This window comes from Daktulosphaira vitifoliae, unplaced genomic scaffold, assembly GCF_025091365.1.
Source record: "Daktulosphaira vitifoliae isolate Bord-2020 unplaced genomic scaffold, ASM2509136v1 Scaffold_2, whole genome shotgun sequence".
NCBI classification, from domain to species: Eukaryota; Metazoa; Arthropoda; class Insecta; order Hemiptera; family Phylloxeridae; genus Daktulosphaira; species Daktulosphaira vitifoliae.
In genome coordinates, this window is record NW_026099573.1 from 20969009 (window position 1) to 20990412 (window position 21404).

At 25.7% G+C, this 21404-nt stretch overlaps 2 protein-coding genes and 1 long non-coding RNA gene across 11 annotated transcripts in view; 1 reads left to right on the plus strand and 2 right to left on the minus strand.

The window, feature by feature from the left end:
• LOC126899676 (uncharacterized) overlaps nt 1-10708 on the minus strand; it is a 22598-nt gene extending 11890 nt beyond the window's left edge. Inside the window, exons 1-3 of one of the 5 annotated variants that reach the window (XM_050674763.1) lie at nt 10428-10607; nt 10212-10323; nt 10015-10114 (exon numbers count right to left, since the gene is read on the minus strand). In XM_050674763.1, the coding sequence (XP_050530720.1) occupies nt 10015-10114; nt 10212-10323; nt 10428-10501 (286 nt within the window). In that variant the 5' untranslated portion in view covers nt 10502-10607. Of the gene's footprint in view, nt 1-10014; nt 10115-10211; nt 10324-10427; nt 10608-10665 lie in introns of those variants that run through there. The other 4 variants (XM_050674764.1, XM_050674767.1, XM_050674765.1 and 1 more) reach the window with 4 other exon arrangements.
• LOC126899684 (uncharacterized) lies at nt 2057-15011 on the plus strand. Of its 4 annotated transcripts, none has more exons than XR_007702666.1 (3): nt 2057-2158; nt 2507-2594; nt 3058-3148. XR_007702666.1 is itself a non-coding variant. In XM_050674785.1 (3 exons), exons 1-3 carry the CDS (start codon nt 2114-2116, stop codon nt 14918-14920), a joined length of 531 nt encoding a protein of 176 aa, XP_050530742.1. In that variant the 5' UTR covers nt 2057-2113; the 3' UTR covers nt 14921-15011. The 4 variants fall into 4 exon arrangements, 3 of the variants coding, with proteins under 3 accessions (XP_050530742.1, XP_050530741.1, XP_050530743.1); XM_050674785.1 differs by lacking the exon at nt 3058-3148 and adding an exon at nt 14523-15011; XM_050674784.1 differs by lacking the exons at nt 2057-2158; nt 2507-2594; nt 3058-3148 and adding exons at nt 13728-13841; nt 14212-14299; nt 14523-15011.
• Nucleotides 3210-6235, minus strand: LOC126899699 (uncharacterized). Of its 2 annotated transcripts, XR_007702678.1 has the most exons (5): nt 5615-6235; nt 5214-5326; nt 5070-5149; nt 4689-4912; nt 3210-3407 (listed from the first exon to the last, which is right to left on the minus strand). It is a non-coding gene; the product is annotated as an uncharacterized LOC126899699 (long non-coding RNA). The 2 variants fall into 2 exon arrangements; XR_007702677.1 differs by having other exon boundaries at nt 5214-6235.
• Nucleotides 15012-21404: the final 6393 nt, after the last annotated feature.

The following is a 21404-nucleotide window of genomic DNA, read 5'->3' on the forward strand; positions in this document are numbered from 1 at the left end:
GACAACTTTTTCACAAAAAATTAACTTTTTCAACTTAACTTTTGAAAATGTTCCGGAAGGTCTGACACTTTTATATGTATCTTAAATTAATGCTAATGTAATATACTTTAATTTGAAAAAAAAAAATTAGACCTCTGGACTTGTCTTCATGGTGAAAATGGCTTTCGAATGCTATTTTTGTGTGAAAATTCTCGATTTTATTTTTTATATTATATTTAACTTTATAATGCTATAACTTATTGAAAAGTGTATGGATCCACACAATTTTTTTATGAGAAATAATATTTTTTAATAAACCCTTTTTCATTCGACATACTTTGTCTTAATCGAGATATTAATAAGGAACCAGCAGATCATGAAGCTTTTGGAATATAACACCAATTTTTTTAAAATTAAACACTATCTTAAGATTTGCATCGAAGCGTTTATTTTTGATAGTGATTTTAATCACTGTCAGATATCATTATACTTGATCCAATTATACCACGGCACCACTGTGCCTCGACCCCCCTGTGCTGGGTTTTTGCATTTATTCTATACGAAAATAAAATATTACATACCATTGTAAGCAACTATTTTTAAAATTATTGTTTTTATTTATTAAGCACCACTTTCTCCAGATAAAATACACTATTTAAGTTTCAATTCAGCAAATTTAGAAAAACCAATTTTGTTATTTGATTTTTGATTTTTCATTTTGTAATTTATATATAATTATTTTAAGTAACACAAAATAAATCTTTTCTTTTTAGTAATTTTTTTACCATCAGCATCTCTTGCATTAATGACGTCTTTCATACCGGGACATACTCTGCTATAATCATCATTATGATACAAGTCATAAACATTTTTAACTACTTTCGAATCAATTACTGGACAAGGTTTTTGAACGACAATGTCAGATAAAACACCATGAACATGGACTAATTTTTTTACCTTTTTCACAAAGTATTCTGTGACACCAAACTCTTAACAAATTTTTGAAACCGACCAAGATTTAGGCAACAGAATTAAAATTCGTTAAAATGTGTTGTCTAGTTTCATTAAATTTTATTTTTAAGTTATTTATCAAACTCTCATACTCGTTAACGGCATAATTGCCATTAGAAGTAAAATGTGTGCTATTGGAAGAAGAAGAAAGAATTTCATAAGCCAAGAAAAAAATTGATTTTACTATAGTACTTATAGCTTCAGCTTTTTTTTTCAATAACTGGTCGGCGAGTTATAGTTAAGTGTTTTAATAAAATAGGTGATATACCTAAATTGTTACAAACGTTATTTTTTGTTTCTAAATTATCTTCTATAGACTCATACACTCATGTTTAAGTAATCAGTAGAATATTTCAAACGTTTTAAACATGTTTTACATAAAGTCTTTCCAGGTATTAATTCCAAATTTGAATATTCAAGAACGGTTGTAGTTTTATTTCAATCAGACCTATAAACAGTTATTAGAGCTAATAATTATTATTTTAGTATGAACACCGCCAAATGCAATTCAGTTCAAGCAACTTGAAGCATATCTCTGTGCAAGATGAATGGCAGAAGCCATCTATTGTTTTTATTTGTATTTTTTTTTTGTTATTATATTATCANTTCAAGCAACCTGAAGCATATCTCTGTGCAAGATGAATGGCAGAAGCCATCTATTGTTTTTATTTGTATTTTTTTTTTGTTATTATATTATCATTTAAATTAAATTATTCAAAATTACCAATATTTTAAAAAAGTTATAAGTTCTAGTAGTATTTAAATATATAAAAATCCAATCGTTATACACATTTTAAATATATCTAAGGGACTATATAATTTTTCTCAGACATCTATTGATAGATAAATTATAATATTAATGTTAAGTATCTAATGCTAAAAAATATTTAAAATAAAATTATTATTAATTTGAATTATTGTTAGCAGAAATTTGTACTTAATAATTTTTTAAATGATTCATATATGACAAATACAGATGTAGTTTCATTTGAACAATTATTATTTATGTTTGTTTATTATTTGATTTAATAAATTTTTAAAAGGTAAAAAACTCTTAAATAGCAAAATTGTCTGTTAAATATATTTTTCTAGTATTAATTTATAAGTTAAGATCGACAGAAGAATGATGTTTATGAAATATTTTTATTTATTTTTCTTTTTAACTCTTGTGAGTAAAATTGTAACACGATGAATTAATCTTATACAATTATATTAAAAAAACGTTTTTATGAATAAATGACATTTTATTTTGCGGATTTTATATCAAGACTTTCTAAATTGAATTTTTCTATATTTATAAACTAAATATTATATTATAACTTAAATTTATTCATTAGTCAATTAGAGTATAGTAACATTTCAACATTACAGATTTAAATTTTAAAAGAACTCTAATAATTAATTAATTTGACATTGACCTTTTCAAACTTTTTCCTGCTTTCCTAATTCATGTTACATATATTTAATGATAATAATGTAGTACTGAATAGTCCAGTGACTAATAATAGTTTTACAGGTAAAATCAGATGACCCACTTCACTATGCAAAGGAGCAGTTATTCAATTGTTTCAAAAATTGTGGTTTGAGAAGTAATGAAATCATAAGTAAGTTAACTTTTCTACATATATTGAAATTGAACTATTTTTTTAACTTCTACTCAATCGGTATGCAATTTTTTATGTAAAATTCAAGTAAACATAATCTGTAAAAATTAATGTTATCCAAACTAAATATTTAATAAATATTAGAATAGAAGATTTATTGTAATATAATAAATAGTTATTATATTAAGGCTTTTAATATTTTAATCATTTTTGATTACAGCTTGTCAAAATGAATTTAATGGTATTTTTGAGGGATTATTAAAAATTTTGGGTAAAAGAATTTTAGAGAATAATGATGAAGATTTTATTAAAGATTTAGGAAATCCTTTGTACGATTATGTTTCTCAAAAATGTCAAAGCACAGATGAAGTGCGGGCGTGTTGTGATACATACATTAACGAAGTTATTGAATTAAAGAAAGTTACGAATCTTTGCGACTTGCCTTATGAACATTTGATTACAGATTTGAGTAGCGAAAGAAAAGTTTTGCCAACGAAACTTCATGAAGATGATATGATTATCGAAGAGAACTACGATCCGGCGAAAGNGAAGAGAACTACGATCCGACGAAAGAATTTCAAATACTTGTATTGTCTGAAAATACAGAAGCTGCGGAACACATCAAGATGGAGCATTATTACTAAATGTACTTTATTTAATTAAAAATATTTATTTTGTAAAAATTATATAAGAATTATATAATAAATATTAAAAAAGTGTTCTATAATATTGTACAATATTTTAGTAAATTCTTTATGGCATTTCGACGCTGATTCCAAATCCGTCCAATTTCTTTTCCATCATATTTAGTTTCTGAAATAATTAATAATTAGAAATTATATATTAATTAAATTACAATAAAAAACTGAAAAATCATTTTTTGTCTTTGCTTATATAATTTGATTATGTTAAAAACGAGTTGTGCGAAATTTGGGGCTTATGCGTCAAGTAAAACCATTTTTATGACCTTGTAAGTTCAATAATAAAAATTGTTTGTTTTACATGATCAATTTTTATATCAATGAGAAAAGCGTAATAGAAAAAAAACATTAAATATACATAAATTATATATATATTAGAGTGACCGTATCCTACATTGATAGGTTTTTTTTTAATAATACAAGTGTCATTACCCTATAATTGATTGAGTACCCAAAAAATATAATTTTGTAAAATTTGGTGATGATTGTTCCACTTATGCCTTGCCGAAAAGGGTTAAAAATAATACCCAAGGGTAGTTTCTTACCTCAAAGTTTCATCTCAAAAACATTAACTTTAATGAAAAAGTTTATAAAAATTTTTTTTATTAATGTAATATATTTCTATAAAAAAGATATCTACAAAAACTTTTGAAAAATTGTTACTTAGCCTAACAAAAATTAATTTGCAAATATTCTATTTTTACCTTTGAAGAAACTATTACTTGATTTATTTTATAAACCGAATACTGTAGAAAAAAAATGTCACAACGTAAAAAAAAATTGAATTATTATACTATGAATGGATGAAACTACAAAAACACGCGACTAAAAAGTCATCATCAGATATAAAAAATGAAGAAGAGTTTGTTAATAAACTTGATGACTTATCTGGTATTGTTCATTCTGATGCTTTAAACTAACTTGTAATGCAATCATTACGGTGATCACCACACAATATATATATATTATATTTGTAAGAACATTTATTACTATGTTTTACTACTAATTTTTTACACGTTTTATTTTCATTTACTTAATTCGTAATACATATTAATTAGCGTAGAGGGAGATGCCAATCGATTATCATATTAATAGGTGGACGGCTTATATCGAGAGAGATGCAGATAAGCGCCAGTCTGGAGCGCAGCGCGGTACCGTGTCAAAACTTAATTAAAAATGGAAGTTGATAAACAATTTTTATTGTCTCAGAGGGAAGGTCAGGTTGTATATTACATGACGATAATTTCAATGAAAAATATGAATTCAATCAACAAAAGTAAAATATAAATGTAGCTCAAAGAAAAAGAAAAGCATATAGTGAAATGGAATGTTGGGTAATTGAAAAATGTCTTAAAATATATTTAATGTAGTAAGTTTAAGTGTTTATTATTACAGGTTAAGTAGTTAACTCAGAAATGTTGTGTTCGTCTTCAAACAGTTCTAGCGAGTTTGATGTGATTGAAGAATTAATTGAAAAAACTATTATTTCCAATTTTAGAGTTAAAAAGAATATATTAACTGATAAACTGGTCACTGCATTTGATGAGTGCAAAATTAGCGACAGAGACGCTGTTCTTATATTAATAGCAACTGCAGAATCATTTAGTCTCAATACATCTGAATTAATTATAAATAAAATCTCAATTAATAACTTTCGAAAACGTTTACGTGAAAATAGAATGAAAAAAATTTGTGTCATATAATAATAATTTAGACAATTTACTTGNTATCATATAATAATTGTCTAAATTATTATTATATGACACAAATTTACTTGATATGCCTGAAATTTCTTCTGGTTCGGGGAAGGTCAAGCAGCAGCTATCTTTGCAGCAATTCAAAAATGGGGTTTAACTGAAAAAGTAAAATCATTATGTTGTGATACAACAGCTTCTAATACAGGTAGACTTAAAAGTACCTGCATATTATTGTAGCAAATGTTGGGGTGTGATATTTTTTATTTACCGTGTATACATCACATTTTTGAAATTGTATTAATAAGTGTTTTTGAAATCATATTGAATTTATCATCTTCAATAGATGCCCCTATATTCATATATACTACACGACACCCAGAGAAAAACCTCGATCTATATAATAAACTCATTGTTCAATTTGATAAATATATCATTACTATTGAACCTATGATATATTTATCAATATAATATTTTTTATTCTTGTCTTGAACAATAATTATTTATAAGAATAGTTATTTTGTTCGTATTAATAAAACATTATCATAAACCCTTGATAAAATTTCTCTATCAAAATTGATTGAGGTTTTTCTTTGGGTGTATGTAGAAAAGTAAACTTACTCACGTCTACGATTTCATTATTTACCCATTTACTTGTAACCAAACAATTTAATAAGTCCTGCTTTATCTGTTGAACTTATCTTTTTGGGCATTCATTACTAGCCATTATTCAGAATATCCTCAATTTTGCAGTTTTTACATGTTACGCAGTGTCGTTGTGTGAGAAATAAATTATTATTAGTGTGAGTGTCCATTATTGGGAGTATTTTCGTCGTGTTATAGTCGATAACAAAACCGGTTGTGTACCTGCCTTACTTTTTGATGCATTCGATTATATTGATAACGACACACGTTTATTTTATGTAGTATAAAAACTATAGTTTAGCACCAGCCTCACTGTAAATACCATAGATTAAATACACATGTATTTAATCTATGTAAATACTAATAGACGCGTCATGATTTCACAAATTTTAATTGATTATAAAAATAATTAAACTATTTATTTTTGACGAGTAAGAAAAACTAAATATTTAAAGAAAACAAGTTAAATCATATGAGATCCACATCGATTATTTTGAAGTTATAAAACTATAAAAAAACTAATTTTAATTATAAGATTTTATTTACAAAATTACTTTATTTACACACTAAAATATTTAAGTTTTATAAGCCATAATGGGAAGTCCTTTGTCATTCACTTCTCNATTTTATTTAAAAAATTACTTTATTTACACACTAAAATATTTAAGTTTTATAAGCCATAATGGGAAGTCCTTTGTCATTCACTTCTCCATTTTCAATAGCAAGCCTAGTTTCTTCTTTCCCCGCTAACTCTATCGAATCCCATGCAGTTTTTTCAGTTTGCTTAGCAATTTAATAATGATATATTTAATTCGTTTTATTACTCATACAAAGCATATTTAGTACAACAGAAAACTGTTCTAAATTTGTAAACCCCTGGCCAGTATTCAAAGTAGCAGTAACAACTGCAGTATTTATACTAAAAGAATCATTTAATTTGAGATCCTCTGAATAAATAATTTCTTTTTTTTTTTGCAAAAATTACATTCAAAGTGAAATCCTGAAAAAAAACCCTTTGAACTTCAGTTTTAAATACAAGATTTGAAAAATTACAGGCAAATAACTCGTGTTTAATTGATTTCAAACTATTAAAAAAATATTCAATATTTATTATTCTACGACTTTATTAATATTAATTATACCTAAATTAGTTAAATATGTGCATTAATTTCATTGTAAAATAATACTATAAAAAATAAACTAACTCTTTTTGAATTATTGGTTGATTAACTTCTAAAGAAATTTTTTTACAAGTATCAAGAATTTGTGCATTGGGTGTCAATGGTAAAAAATCATAAAAACTATCATCTCCAATTTTTCTAAAGAAAAAAAATGTTTGTTTCTAATAAATTATATTTTAACCTTGTCTTTCTTTAAAAAATTTTCTTCGTGAAAAAATTACTCTTTCATTTATTAAATTCTCCTCGTTACTTGTTTGAAGTATGTCAAGTAAAATGGTAGTTTGAGAATTGGAAATAAACTACCAAAATAATGTATATTGTATTTATTTTTTAATTTTCATGTGTAGCTGAAGTGGTATCTTGATTTTACAATAATGTGTTTTTTATTCACACATTTTTTCTACTAATAAGAACTATCAATTTTCAGTCTGATAGTGTACCTAAATCATTTTTTTTTTTTTTGAAATGTCACTTATACTTCATGAATTCTAAGCACTTCGTATTATATTAAATATAGGTTATATCTCATCATCACTCAATTCTAACCACCTTTTTTTAAAAAAATGATTTACTGTTTTTATTGCATGTAGTTTAAAATTCATTTTCTTTTGGCATATCGTTGAACAATAACAGTCCAGTAAAAAACACATCATAGTAAAACTAATACCTTCTCAGTTTTCTATCGAAACTAAGAAAGTGTATGAAAATTATTTTTATATATACGTACCTCACCAGATTTTTTTTTTTACGACACTTATACAATGTTAATATATTACCTCTATTTTTTATTTTTTTTTTTTTGATAGCGATAGTTTTTTATGACCTCATTTTTTTAGCGACACTTAAATAAGAATACAACAACAAAATTTGTTTCTTACTATGTAATGATAGCTTTGCAAATAAGATAAAAGCAAATAATCTAATATCATATATATAGGTATAATATCAAGTATGCATTTGTAACTATTTTTAGGCAGTCGGTATTGTCTTATGCAACTCAATGGGCAATAAAATAACTGCTGCGGATAACGCACATACGCTCACGAGGATGTTACATAAAACAGCTACTGCTTGAAAACCATTAGTTTGAGCGTACAAAACAACCCGTTTTTGTTCCATCAGTACGACAAAACTACTAATGCGATAAGAATTCTGAAAACAAATTTGAATTTAGTATCATGTCACTTAGGTATCGGTCAGACCACTTTTTTGAAATTGTGATTCCTTCAACGTAAAAAATTATTTTGAAAATTTTAAAATTATTCGAAAATGAAAACTGTAATAAAAGGTTAAAAACATCAAAATTTCAAAAATATGGCCTGACCGATACCTAAGTGACATGATGCTGAATTCAGATATGTTTTCAGAATTCTTATCGCATCAGTAGTTCCGTTGTACTGATGGAACAATAAATATAGTTTAAAAAAACTAAAAAAACACGCTTTTAAAGCACATCGACTAAAAAGTTAAAAATAATTTTTAAAATAAGNAACATACACGTGAAACTAATAAAAGCGTGTTAAAAACGGGTTGTTTTTGACTAAAAAGCGGTCGGTACCCAGACGCCTTAAGAATATTAGAAATTAATGATTAATGATAATTATTTGTAAGAAAAAGCTGGTTAAGCTACTTTATATTTGAATAAGGAATTTTTTTTTTCGATTATTATTATTATTAAAAATACTATTTTGTGAATATATGTCATTTTATTTTGTGAATGTTATTTAAAAAGTTTCTAAATTGAACTTTCGGATATTCATACACAAAATATTCATTTATAACCTAAATGTACTAATTAGTCATTTTGAATATAATGACATTTCAACATTACAGATTTAAGTTTTAGAAAACTCCTATATTTTATCGATTTTACATAGACCTTTTCGTACTTGAATGAGTAAAGTAACTTTTTTACCGTTTTCTTGCATTATGTTTTATATATATATATATATTATACTATATAAATGTAGTACTGAATATTTCATTGACTGATAATAGTTTTACAGGTAAAATCCAACGACCAAGTTCAACAGATAAAGCAGGACTTATTAAATTGTTTGGTTACAAGTGAATGTGTAAATAATGAAATCATAGACGTGATTTTATTGTTTTTTTTTATATGTGTATTGTAGAATATTCTGTAATAATTTATTGTGTTTTTTAAAACTTAACTTTGTTTTTATGTTTTTCGTGCTATCGAGTATATGTCAATAGATTAAAATTGAACAATTTTTTTATCCCTACTCAAGAGGTGTGCCATTTTCTTGTGTAATAAATTATTATCCCATCTAGTTTTTGAAATAATTACTAATTACTTATTATATATTAGTTATATCATTAAAGAAATTGAAAAATAATAATTTTGTTTTTTTAACTTTTATATTATAGATAATTATGGTAGATATATAATTTTGTGGAAAATTCAAAATTTAAATTCTTTTGTTTTACATGACAAATAAACGGAAAAAGCGTTATTATGAAAAAAATGAAAAAAATTTCGGTCAAAAATGAACATATTTTAACGAAATTTTTGGGATACTTTTGGAATGTCTCCTAGGCAGGCCTATTAAATTTTAGATTTTAAATCAATAAACGTTAGTGGCGATGAGCATATTTGATAAGATTTTTAAACGTTCACGGCAAGCTAAAAAAATTTTTCTAGAATGATGTTTTGTTAAAAATAAAAATTTGAAAATCGTCTGACCATAAGTAATTTTTCCAGCATTGGCTAATTTTTCAATGTTTATCGTTTATCAATATCCTAGCAAGACTTTTTGCAATGATCAACTAATATGTAATTATTGAAATGTCTAATGTTAGAAAAAAGTACTTATTTAAATATATATTGATATTTGTAATAATATTATTGTAAATTTTTCTAATTGATATTAGAATAAAAATTAACTTTTTTAAGATTACTACAGAGTATAAATTTCATATAGTAAAAATTATATTACTTCAATGCCATAGTTTAGAACAACAAAAATTAATAAAATTTTGATTTGAGTTATGATCTAAAATTTAAAAAATATCCAACTTAATAGAGATAAGTTATTTTCCGAAATTTTTAAAAATTAAATTTTACATTCGAGATAACATGAACATATTTTTTTTTTAATAATTATACAGGAAAATATGTTTATCTAGTTGTTGCAGTTTTAAACTAGAGCGTCGAATTGAGCTAAAACATTAATCATACCGTCGTCCATGATGAGATGATTAGCTTTAAAATAATTCAAACATTTTTTTAACTCTTGTTGTGCAACTGTGTCAAATTTTTCATTTATATTACATAATACCTGTAATTTTTTAAAAATTCACCAAAATATTATTTTATCATATAGTTAACTTAAAATTATAAAATTAAAAGTATATACATTTTTTTGTCTTACTTACTGTAATAAAAGCTATCGCTAAAAGAAATATTTGAATCAACTTCATTACGGCTGGATAATTATTTCTGTTAATGTTAGTATTAGTTTTGATCACTGTATATGTCGAAAATATTCTATAGCACAAAATTAATTTTAAATATAATGTATAAATATAAATATAGTGACAGTGCCGCAACTATTGGAACCCGTGAGCTATTAGTGTCCAATGGCTCCCTACCTCATAAGAGATTTAAAATAAAGTGTCTCCAATGAATGTAGAGCTTGAGCCTGTGTTCCTTTCATACCTAGCATACACAATTTTGCGGCACTGGATAGTTTTGGTAATTAAAATATAATAAATAATAATAAACATAAATTTTAAATCTTAAAAGATTAATCTATTTAGTATTTCAGCAAAAAAATAACATTTAGCTAAGCTATTTTTTACATGAATACTAAATATTTACATAACTTACAAAAAAAAAGTAAGATAAAAGTGATACTTTATTGTTAGTAAAATAACTCGTATAACTGCAGTTTCATGTCTGTAAATTTTAGTTATATTTATATAATTGCCATATTTATTTTTGATTGTTTATATTATTTTTTAGTAGGTTTAAAAATCTATTGTACAAGGTGTTTGTCGAGTCGCCTTTATTCTTCTCAGAAATTGATAATATTCTAGGATCTATGATATTACAAACAATTGATTCTATCCCTTCCTCACTCTTTAAAATTGTGCAACTTTTGTCTTTTAAATAGAATAATTTATACTTAATTAGCATACAGAATGATAATGATCTAATGAAAAATGACCAGTATATTTAACTTTTATACCAGCATTTTAAAATATTATTAGCATTTTTATATTATTGTGAGAGGAGTAGTGCGGTTCATAAATGCTTAAAAGTAAACGGACCTGCATGTCACATCCAGTCACTACATTTCAATATTAATTCAACTTCCAAAATACTAATTTAAAAGCTGTTTACGACCGCTAATTATCTTAGATAATTTTCCTATTTTTAATTTGATTAAACATACATAAACATGTATAAGTTTCTATTTAAAAAACTTGGGATAATGAAATTTTAAGAACAAATTGGGCAAAATTTTTGATGGAAATCATAGAAAGTAGGATACTATTAATTTTTGAAAAGAAAATATTAAACGTTGTATATTTTTAATAACAAGTTGTGAGTCAAAGCTAAAAAATTACTTTGTAATTAACAAGTGAATTTCTATTATTTTATTTAATTTTTACGATATTTTATCAAAGTGGGTTTTATTAAAGTTAAACAAAAATTCTTAGAAAAACGTTTACAAGTTGTAAAATATTAGTTCAGTTTTAGATTATGAAATATACCCGTAGAAAAATGCTTAGCTGACATCAATATTTAACATTAAATGATCTATTTAAACATTTTAAATACGTCATATTCTTTTTTCTTTTGGTTGAATTTATATGAATTTGTTCATAGTTATTTTTATATTATTGCATGTACACAGTACTTAAAATGCAATATGTGATCAAAAGATTTCACAATTTCCTTTATCGTGAACTTTTTCTCGTTACTCTATTTCTTATTTTATATCTATTTTTCTACAAAGACATACACATTGATTGTCTTTGATAAAATGTGTACAAGTTCATCACATGTAAACTTCCTTAAAGGCTTTTATCACACAATGTTCTTTATTTACTAAAATGCGTTTGTTGATAATGTAATATTATGTTATTACTTATATTAGTATATTATATGATGTTATATTTTGTACATGTATGTCACTTATTATGAATTTACAATATCACCAAAGTAGGGTCCCTTCTTTAAAACACAAAATAACCAGTTAATTAGGGAATTAAATCTGATTATTGCTCAGATTTAAAGTAATTTAACAATTAAACCATTTAACAATTAAAATATACAACTTTCAAGATCACTCAGGGGATCGCACTATCCTCCTCTGACAATAATAATCCATTTGTTCCCATTTAAATTAATGCTTTCCGTAATTACAAAATACACAATATATGTGACACTCTACTCAAGATTCTCACTCTTTGGTTGTTTTTTATTATTTAATTTGGACTTATCATATTTTTTTTTAATCAAATGGAACTTAGAGTAAAGTTAAAGTGAATTTAGATTTGAAGAATCTTTCATTTTAAATTTATTTGTTCATTAAAGATGGCTTATTTTTCTTATCATGGAAATAAATGTCAATTAGTATCTTAAACCTCAAACATTTAAAAATTATTTTATTTTTATAATAAACCCAACCCAATTTTAAATATTTATTTAATGGGTCTTTGTGAGTTATTTTAGCTTCGATGCGAAGCTGAGAAAGTATTAATTTTTTCAATTTTTTTTTCTTAAAATTGCCATAACTTTTTCAAAAATGAACATATCAATATAATTTTTTTTTTTAAATGCTTGATGTCTTTACTTATCATTTAATATATTTTTTTTATAAATTAGACCCTATACCTGCCCACAGGGAGGGATTCAAAATGACTACTTTTTCACAAAAAATTTACTTTTTCAACTTAACATTTGAAAGATTTCCAGAAATACTGACACTTTTATATATATCTTAAATTAAAGCTTATGTAATATACTTTAATATTAAAAAAAAAAAAATTTCGGACATTATTTTATCTTCACGGTGAAAATGGCTACCGTATTCAAAAATATGCTATTTTTGTGTTAAAATTCTTGGTTGTGTATTTTATTTTATTATAAGGGGATTACACTGATTTCCATAAATATTATATCAATCTAATGGACAAAAAAAACTGACTTTATATATATATATATATTTTTAATTAAAGGTAATGTAATATACTTTATTATGGAAAAAAAAATTTCGGACTTTATTTTGACTTCTAGGTGAAAATGGCTACCAAATGCTATTTTTGTGTGAAAATTTTAGATTTTATATTTTACATTTTTTACTTTATTATAATTCTATAACTTATTGAAAAGTGTTTGGATCAACACAATTTTTTTATGAGAAATAATATTTATATGCTTCTTTCATTCGACATACTTTTTTTTTAAATCGGACCATTTCCCTTTATATATTTATATTTTAATATATGAATATATATATTCATATATTACACTTATAAGTCATAAAACTTAATCAAAATATAAATAAGGAAATAGTAGATCATGTAGTTTTTGAAATAATCCATCAATTTTTTTAAATTAATCACTATCTACAGATTTGCATTGAAGCGTTTTTTATGATAGTGATTTTAATCACTGTCAGATATCATCTATACTAAATCCAACTACGCCACGTCCTCTCTGATAAATAGTAATTATAATAGTAAAATTAAGTATCAATGTTAAAGAATATTTAAAATAAAATTATTATTAATTTATATTATTGTTAGCAGCAATTTGTACTTAATAATTTTTTAAATAATTCATATATGACAAGTACAGACGTAGTTTCATTTGAACAAATCTTATTTACATTCATTAAAAAATTATTTAATGCAATTTTAATAGTTTAAACATTTTTAAATAGCAATTGGATATTACGTAAAAGTTATTTTTCTAATATTATTTTATAAGTTAAGATTGACAGAAAAATGATGTTTACGAAATATTTTTATTTCTTTTTCTTATTACCTCTTGTGAGTAAAATTGTAACACAATGAATTAATCTTATACAATTATATTAAAAACACGTTTTTATGAATAAATGGTATTTTATTTTCGAATTTTATATTAAGAGTTTGTGGATATAATTATAAGAGTTTCTAAATTGAATTTTTCTATATTCATACACTAAATATTCATTTATAACCTAAGTTTATTTATTAGTCAGTTAGAGTATAGTAACATTTCAACATTACAGATTTAAAGCTTAGAAAATTCTAATAATTAATTAATTTGACATAGACCTTTTCATACTTTTTCCAGATTTCCTCTTTTTTGTTACTTATTTTTAATGATAAAAATATAGTACTAAATATTCCATGTAGACTAAGAGTATTTTTACAGGTAAAATCCAACGATATCATTGAGCCGCTAAAGCAGAATTTATTAAATTGTTTCAAAAGTTGTGGTTTGGTAAATTATGAAATCATAAGTAAGTTAACTTTTCTACATAGATTAAAATTGAACTATTTTTTTAACTACTACTCAATCGGTATGACATTTTTTATGTAAAATTCAAGTAAACATAATTTGTAAAAATTAATATTATACAAACTAAATATTTAATAAATATTAGATAAGAAGATTTATTGTTATATTACAATAAATAGTAATTATATTAACGTTTATAATTTTTTAATCATTTTTGATTACAGATTCTCAAGATAATTTTACTAGCAATTTTGAAATATTATTAATAAATTGGAGTATAACAATTTTACAGAGTAAAAGTGAAGATATTATTTTAACGGTTGGAAATGATATGTACAAATATGTTTGTGAAAAAGGTCAATACGTAAATGAAGCGAAGATGTGTTGTTATAAATATGCTAGAGAAGTTAATACTTTAAAAAGAACTATGGAACTTGTGAACACGCCTTATGAACATTTGATTACAGATTCGAGTAGAGAAAAAAAAGTTTTGCCAACGTTACTTCATGAACAGGACATGATTGTTGACTTGGGCTACGATCCGGTGGATGATGATCAAATAGTTGTATTGTCCGAAAATACAGAAGCTGCAGACTACATCATGATGGAGCGTTTGTATTAAATGTACCTTAATTAATTAAAAATATTTCATTTGTAAAAATTATATAAGAATTATATAATAAATAATAAAAAATGCTCTGTTGTCTACAATATCTTAGTAAATTCATTATCGCATTTCGATGCTGATTCCAAATCCGTCTAATTTCTTTTCCGTCATATTTAGTTATCGGTTATGTTTTTATGACAATCCAATGAAAAACCTAAGTACAATGGTGAAGGGTTTTTGAAAATTATTTATTTTAACACAATTTTTAGTTATGTTCCGGCACAACTGCATTCTTCAGACTTACATCAAATTAAAACTTTTAAAATGTTCTGTAAGATAAAAAAAAAAAAATTCCTTGTGAACAGGGCATAGGAATACTACCAAGGCCACTCGGCCAGTCGTAAGAAACGACTAATGAGGTTGCGTAAAATAATTGTAAAAAAGTATGTGGAGTCCTGAACGAAACTTAGGCGAATTGTCCCATCATGGATGTACGTGGAGACAACAGGCGTGACCGATCCCAAGTAGACTCATCTACTTGACCAATTAAGGCGAAGAAAAAGATGAAGATAAGATAAAAAAAAATATTGTCCCGACTGTTATACTATATTTTTTTTGAAATTGGCTATTCAAATAAACAAATTCACAATTTTTTAAAATAAAAATAGTTTATTTAAGATATGTATTTTTGAAATTAAATATCTTCACAAATAATAATAGTTTAGAATTCGTTTTTATACAAAATTACGCAGAAAAATCACATCACTTAAATGAATCATTTTTTAAACATCATAGACCAAAATATACTTTGCTAAACCAAATTTTTGCGCTGATTTCATATCTACAATTAGATGTATTCTATTATATTTTATTTGAGATTATTATTACTTTAGTAAAAATCAAGTATTTAAATATAAAAAAATTAATTAAAACTACAAAAAAATTGATTTAAAATTATTATTGATTTGATATTTATATGTTAAAAACCCAGCACAGGAGGGTCGCGGCACAATGGTGACGTGACATAGTTGGATCAAGTATAAGGTCTACCATGGACCCGACTCAGGATGTGGACCCTAGTTGGGACTCCAAAGAGTCCCATTCCTGGGTCCACGCCTTGTACTAGAAGAGGAAGTGCAGAACCCTGTTAGCCTTTTCTGGGTGATCCGAGCAGTGGTCGCACGTCGGCGCGGCTGCTTAACGAATACGGTGCAAGTATTCTTTAAAGCAGACGTGGAGTATAGATGATATCTGACAGTGATTAAAATTACTATAAAAAAAAAAACGCTTCGATGCAAATCTTTAGATAGTGTTTAATTTTAATAAATTGGTGGATTATTCCAAAAGCTACATGATCTGCTATATTCTTATTAATATGCTGAATGAAAAAAGGATTATTAAAAAATATNATATTCTTATTAATATGCAGAATGAAAAAAGGATTATTAAAAAATATTATTAGCTTCGATGCGAAGCTGAGAAGGTATTGGTTTTACTAAGATGTGTTTTTTAGCTTCGATGCGAAGCTGAGAAGGTATTAATTTTACCATGATGTGTTTATTTTTTTATTTTTTTTTTTTTTGTGTCTGTCACTACTTTTTCTCACCTCTCACAGGACCGATTTCTTTTAACAATACGTCAAAAGATCACAAATTGTATCTAGTTGAAGACATTACCCTTAAAAATTAAAAAAATTTCCCTCGTTCGCCGCAAATGGGGGAAATATCCAAAAAAATTACAAATTTAAAAATTGACAAATTTTGTCATTTTTTTTCTTAAAACTTCCATAACTTTTTCAAAAATCAACAAATAAACATAATTTTTTTTTAAACTAAAACCTTAGATAATTTTCTTTCATTTGATATAATTTTTTTAAAAATTTAACACTTAGGCTGCTCATGGGGGGAGATTTAAAATTGCAACTTTTTTACAAAAACTAACTTTTTCAACTTAATTTTTGAAAATGTTCCGGATATACTGCGTCCTTCAAACATATATCAAATTAAAGCTTATTTTATGTACTAGTAAATGAAAAAAAAAATTTGTCCCGACGATCTATCTTCTATGCGCAAAAGGCTACCGTATTCAAAAATATGCTATTTTTTTATTAAAATTCTGGGTTTTATATTTTATTTAATTTTTAAATATCTTATTAGGGGAATAAACTGACTTTCATGAATATTATATAATTTCATTGACATAGAATAAAGTTCATAAGACATATGATATTATACTTATTAACATTTTTTACTTTTTTAAAGTCGAAAAAGTAATTTTTAAATTTGAGTTAGCTTAAATAGCTAATTTTATCATGCAACAAAAATCAACGAATAGTTGCCGAATGGGTAACACCTTGATCTTTAACGCCTAGGGTACNTCTTGATCTTTCACGCCTAGGGTACGAGGATCAAATCCGTCTATGACTTCTACAATTTTGCATTTTTTTTTTTGAGTTAGAATAGAATTTTCAAATCATTTGATATTTATCTCATTTAGATTCAATAATTTCAATAAATATAAAGGATCTTATCACTATAGTCTCCCCTCGTGAGAAGAAATTGATATTCATGTTAATATTATTTTACTATGTGGTTCTTTTGTGGCTACGATTTATTTTGCCAACCCTCACTAGACCTACTTTTTTCAACGATACGTCAAATGATTCATTTAAGTTTATGATATTTAAGTTATTACTCTTAAAAATCAAAAAAATATTCCTTATTCAAATAAAAAGTAGCTTAACCAGCTTTTTCCATACAAACAATTAAAATCATTAATTTTTAATATTCTTAAAGTATTTATTGTCGAATTAGATTTGATATGATAAAAGTATTCAACTACAAAAGTAAATAATTTTACTTTATAATTTATTAATTTTTTAACTCTATTTGTGTGTGCTACTACCAGTCTATAATATGCCAAATTTTTTTGTAATATGTTGCTATATAAATCATAAATTTAAAAAAAAAATGATTTTTAGTATCACCTGAAGTTAACGATGGAGTTTTACAATTATAATCATATTTTATAATACGCTCAATTGAGTAAATCTTTTTAACTACTTTGGTTTGATTGGTTATCATTTTTTATAGCTATAATTTTAATATGATGTTATTTATTTTTATAGAATGTCGCTATCATATTTTTGAAATCGTACTTCAAGGTGCATTTTCTGAAACTAAATTAACTGTTTTTTGGTTCAAGCATACTCCTTTGGGTAATTCCATGTGAAATTTTTATCATAAACTTCTTAAAGGTCATTGACAATAAAAATATTTTTTTTTTTAATTGTTTTTTTACCAGATAGGGCATTTTTTATAATTAAAAACATGAAAAAACACCTTATGTTCTTGAGCCTATAACTTTACATCCAAATAAGCTATTACTGTTGAACTAGCACTGTTTTACTCATATTAAATAGTACTCAATTTCATTCTAAGTTTATAAATTTAAAAATTTTTAGATCGAAATTTTGATTTAAATTTTTTTAAATTTGCAGTATTTTGATAGCAAAATTTGAAGGTCAAAAGTATTTTAATAAAATTTTTTTTTCTTTTCAAAAACATTTAGTTATGTTCTTGTAATCCATTTCATATTTGAATTGATTTATAATTGTTTTTGTATCGTTTTACGGTCTTACGGTTTTATGGTCGAACACGCGTGGTTTGCTGAAAATAGACAACTTTATCATCTCATTACACATAAGTGACTGAACGAATTTTTTTCAAATTAACGTAGCACTTACCTTTAGATTAAAAATTTGGTGAAAATTTGATGATGGAGAAATAATTTTAACGCCTCTTATAGAACTTACAAAATTTACAATTTGCGTATTATGGAAAATCCACAAGCTCCGTAATTTTCAACACTTAATTTTTATTTTTTGCATTTATTCTACACGAAAATAAAATATTACATACCATTGTAAGGAACTATTTTTAATATTATTGTTTTTATTTATTAAGCACCATTTTCTCCAGGTTAAAATACACTATTTAAGTTTCAATTCAGCAAATTTAGAAAAACCAATTTTGTTATTTGGATTTTTCGTTTTGTAATTTATATATAATTATTTTATGTAACACAAAATCAATCTTTTCTTTTTAGTAATTTTGTTATAATTCAAATAACAAAAATTAATAAAATAAAAATAAATGATAACAATAAAAATAATGATGGGGACTTGGGTTTTTGTATATAGTGAGAACCTGATGTTGTGGTTCTATCGGGGTCGTATGGTTCGAGTGTTTAGAACGACAAAGACAAGTAGATATAAAAATAATAGACGTAGTGCTTCTATTCGAGGTGAATATACTTTTGTCTGGTTAGTTTCTAATGTCCTAACTGAGAGGCAACGAGACGGCAGAGCCAGTCCACGAATACCAGAGCCTAACTTATACAGTAAAAATCACGCTAGGTTTTTTAAAACATCTTTAAGGCAACGAAACGGCAGAACCAGTCCACGAATACCATGTAACGTGATTATGTATAACTTGTCATAAAAAAGAAAAGAGTGGTAAAAAGATATGGATATAATTATAATAACATAACGAATGAAGAGAGATTATTATAATGAAGGATGATGAAGGAAATAAAATAAGTGGCCATATGTGTGATATTTATATTTTTTATAATTAAGAAAGAGGAATAATAATAGAATATAGATGTTATGGTAAACGGATTGTTGAAGTACGTTTAGCTACAAGGTGAAAATATAGCATACAATATATATATCCATGAACTCTTTATTAAGACCACCACACGTGGTTTGTCGTAAAAAGTAAATTGAAGGAAAATTATATTCGGTATGACGCACACCTGAGTCATATTAATTCTACAATGGAATGTGCAATGATTCTAGAGGAGGATTTTACGACTCTTAATATTTATTGGTCATGCGTTATGAATGGGAAACAATGTGTGTTCATGTAAGATGCTACTGTCCAATTGTTGGGCGCCAAGCCTAATGGCTGAATTATTTTCTTTATGTAGTTGTATAATACAAGTTAAAACATCTACGTTGAACGCGCACTATTATGACCCGAATGGTGAGAAAGTAGTTATTAATAACTTTTCAAATTATCCACCTTTAACAATTCTATTATTCCCTCGATAAAAGTTATTCTTGATTTATCTTAAGTCTACCCTTAATTTTATGACATGTTTAGAAATATAATTTCTTACTTTGTGTCCAGCTAGCTTGATTGTTTATTGCGTAAAAAATATATATATAAAGAGAGCACTGACTTTTATCTACTTATTAATTTTTGTAAAATTATGCAAATTATTAAACTTGAAATATTACTTCACTGTAGTTCCTTTCTATACTTGGTGTCTGAGTATATATGTTACTTTATATTTTAAAATAAGGAAAATTATATAACCAGATAGCTTATGAGAACCAATCCCTAGTGACACGTTATAAACTATTGTTTTACGAATAGTTTTAACCGCTAGATGTGCTAGGGTAATGACTTCAATAAACTATCAATATTTTATGAAATTGTGTATTTGATATGAGAGTCGACAGAGTTAGAGACAGGCTGGCTACACCATCGGAGATTACTCTCGTCGATGCACGGACCTTACAGAGTCAAAAACTGCTTGCCGAAAAGAACGTAATGGAATATGAGAATCAATCCCTAGTGACNGGAGGAGGATTTTACGACTCTTAATATTTATTGGTCATGCTATATGAATGGGAAACAATGTGTGTTCATGTAAGATGCTACTGTCCAATTGTTGGGCGCCAAGCCTAATGGCTGAATTATTTTCTTTATGTAGTTGTATAATACAAGTTAAAACATCTACGTTGAACGCGCACTATTATGACCCGAATGGTGAGAAAGTAGTTATTAATAACTTTTCAAATTATCCACCTTTAACAATTCTATTATTCCCTCGATAAAAGTTATTCTTGATTTATCTTAAGTCTACCCTTAATTTTATGACATGTTTAGAAATATAATTTCTTACCTTGTGTCCAGCTAGCTTGATTGTTTATTGCTTAAAAGATATATATATAAAGAGAGCACTGACTTTTATCTACTTATTAATTTTTGTAAAATTATGCAAATTATTAAACTTGAAATATTACTTCACTGTAGTTCCTTTCTATACTTGGTGTCTGAGTATATGTGTTACTTTATATTTTAAAATGAATATTTAAATAACCAGATAGGTTATGAGAGCCAATCCCTAGTGACACGTTATAAACTATTTTTTTACGAATAGTTTTAACCGCTAGATGTGCTAGGGTAATGACTTCAATAAACTATCAATATTTTATGAAATTGTGTATTTGATATGAGAGTCGACAGAGTTAGAGACAGGCTGGCTACACCATTGGAGATTACTCTCGTCAATGCACGGACCTTACAGAGTCAAAAACTGCTTGCCGAAAAGAACGTAATGGAATATGAGAATCAATCCCTAGTGACACGTCACAAATTATTGTTTTACCAATAATTTCAACCGCTAGATGTGCTAGGGTAATGAT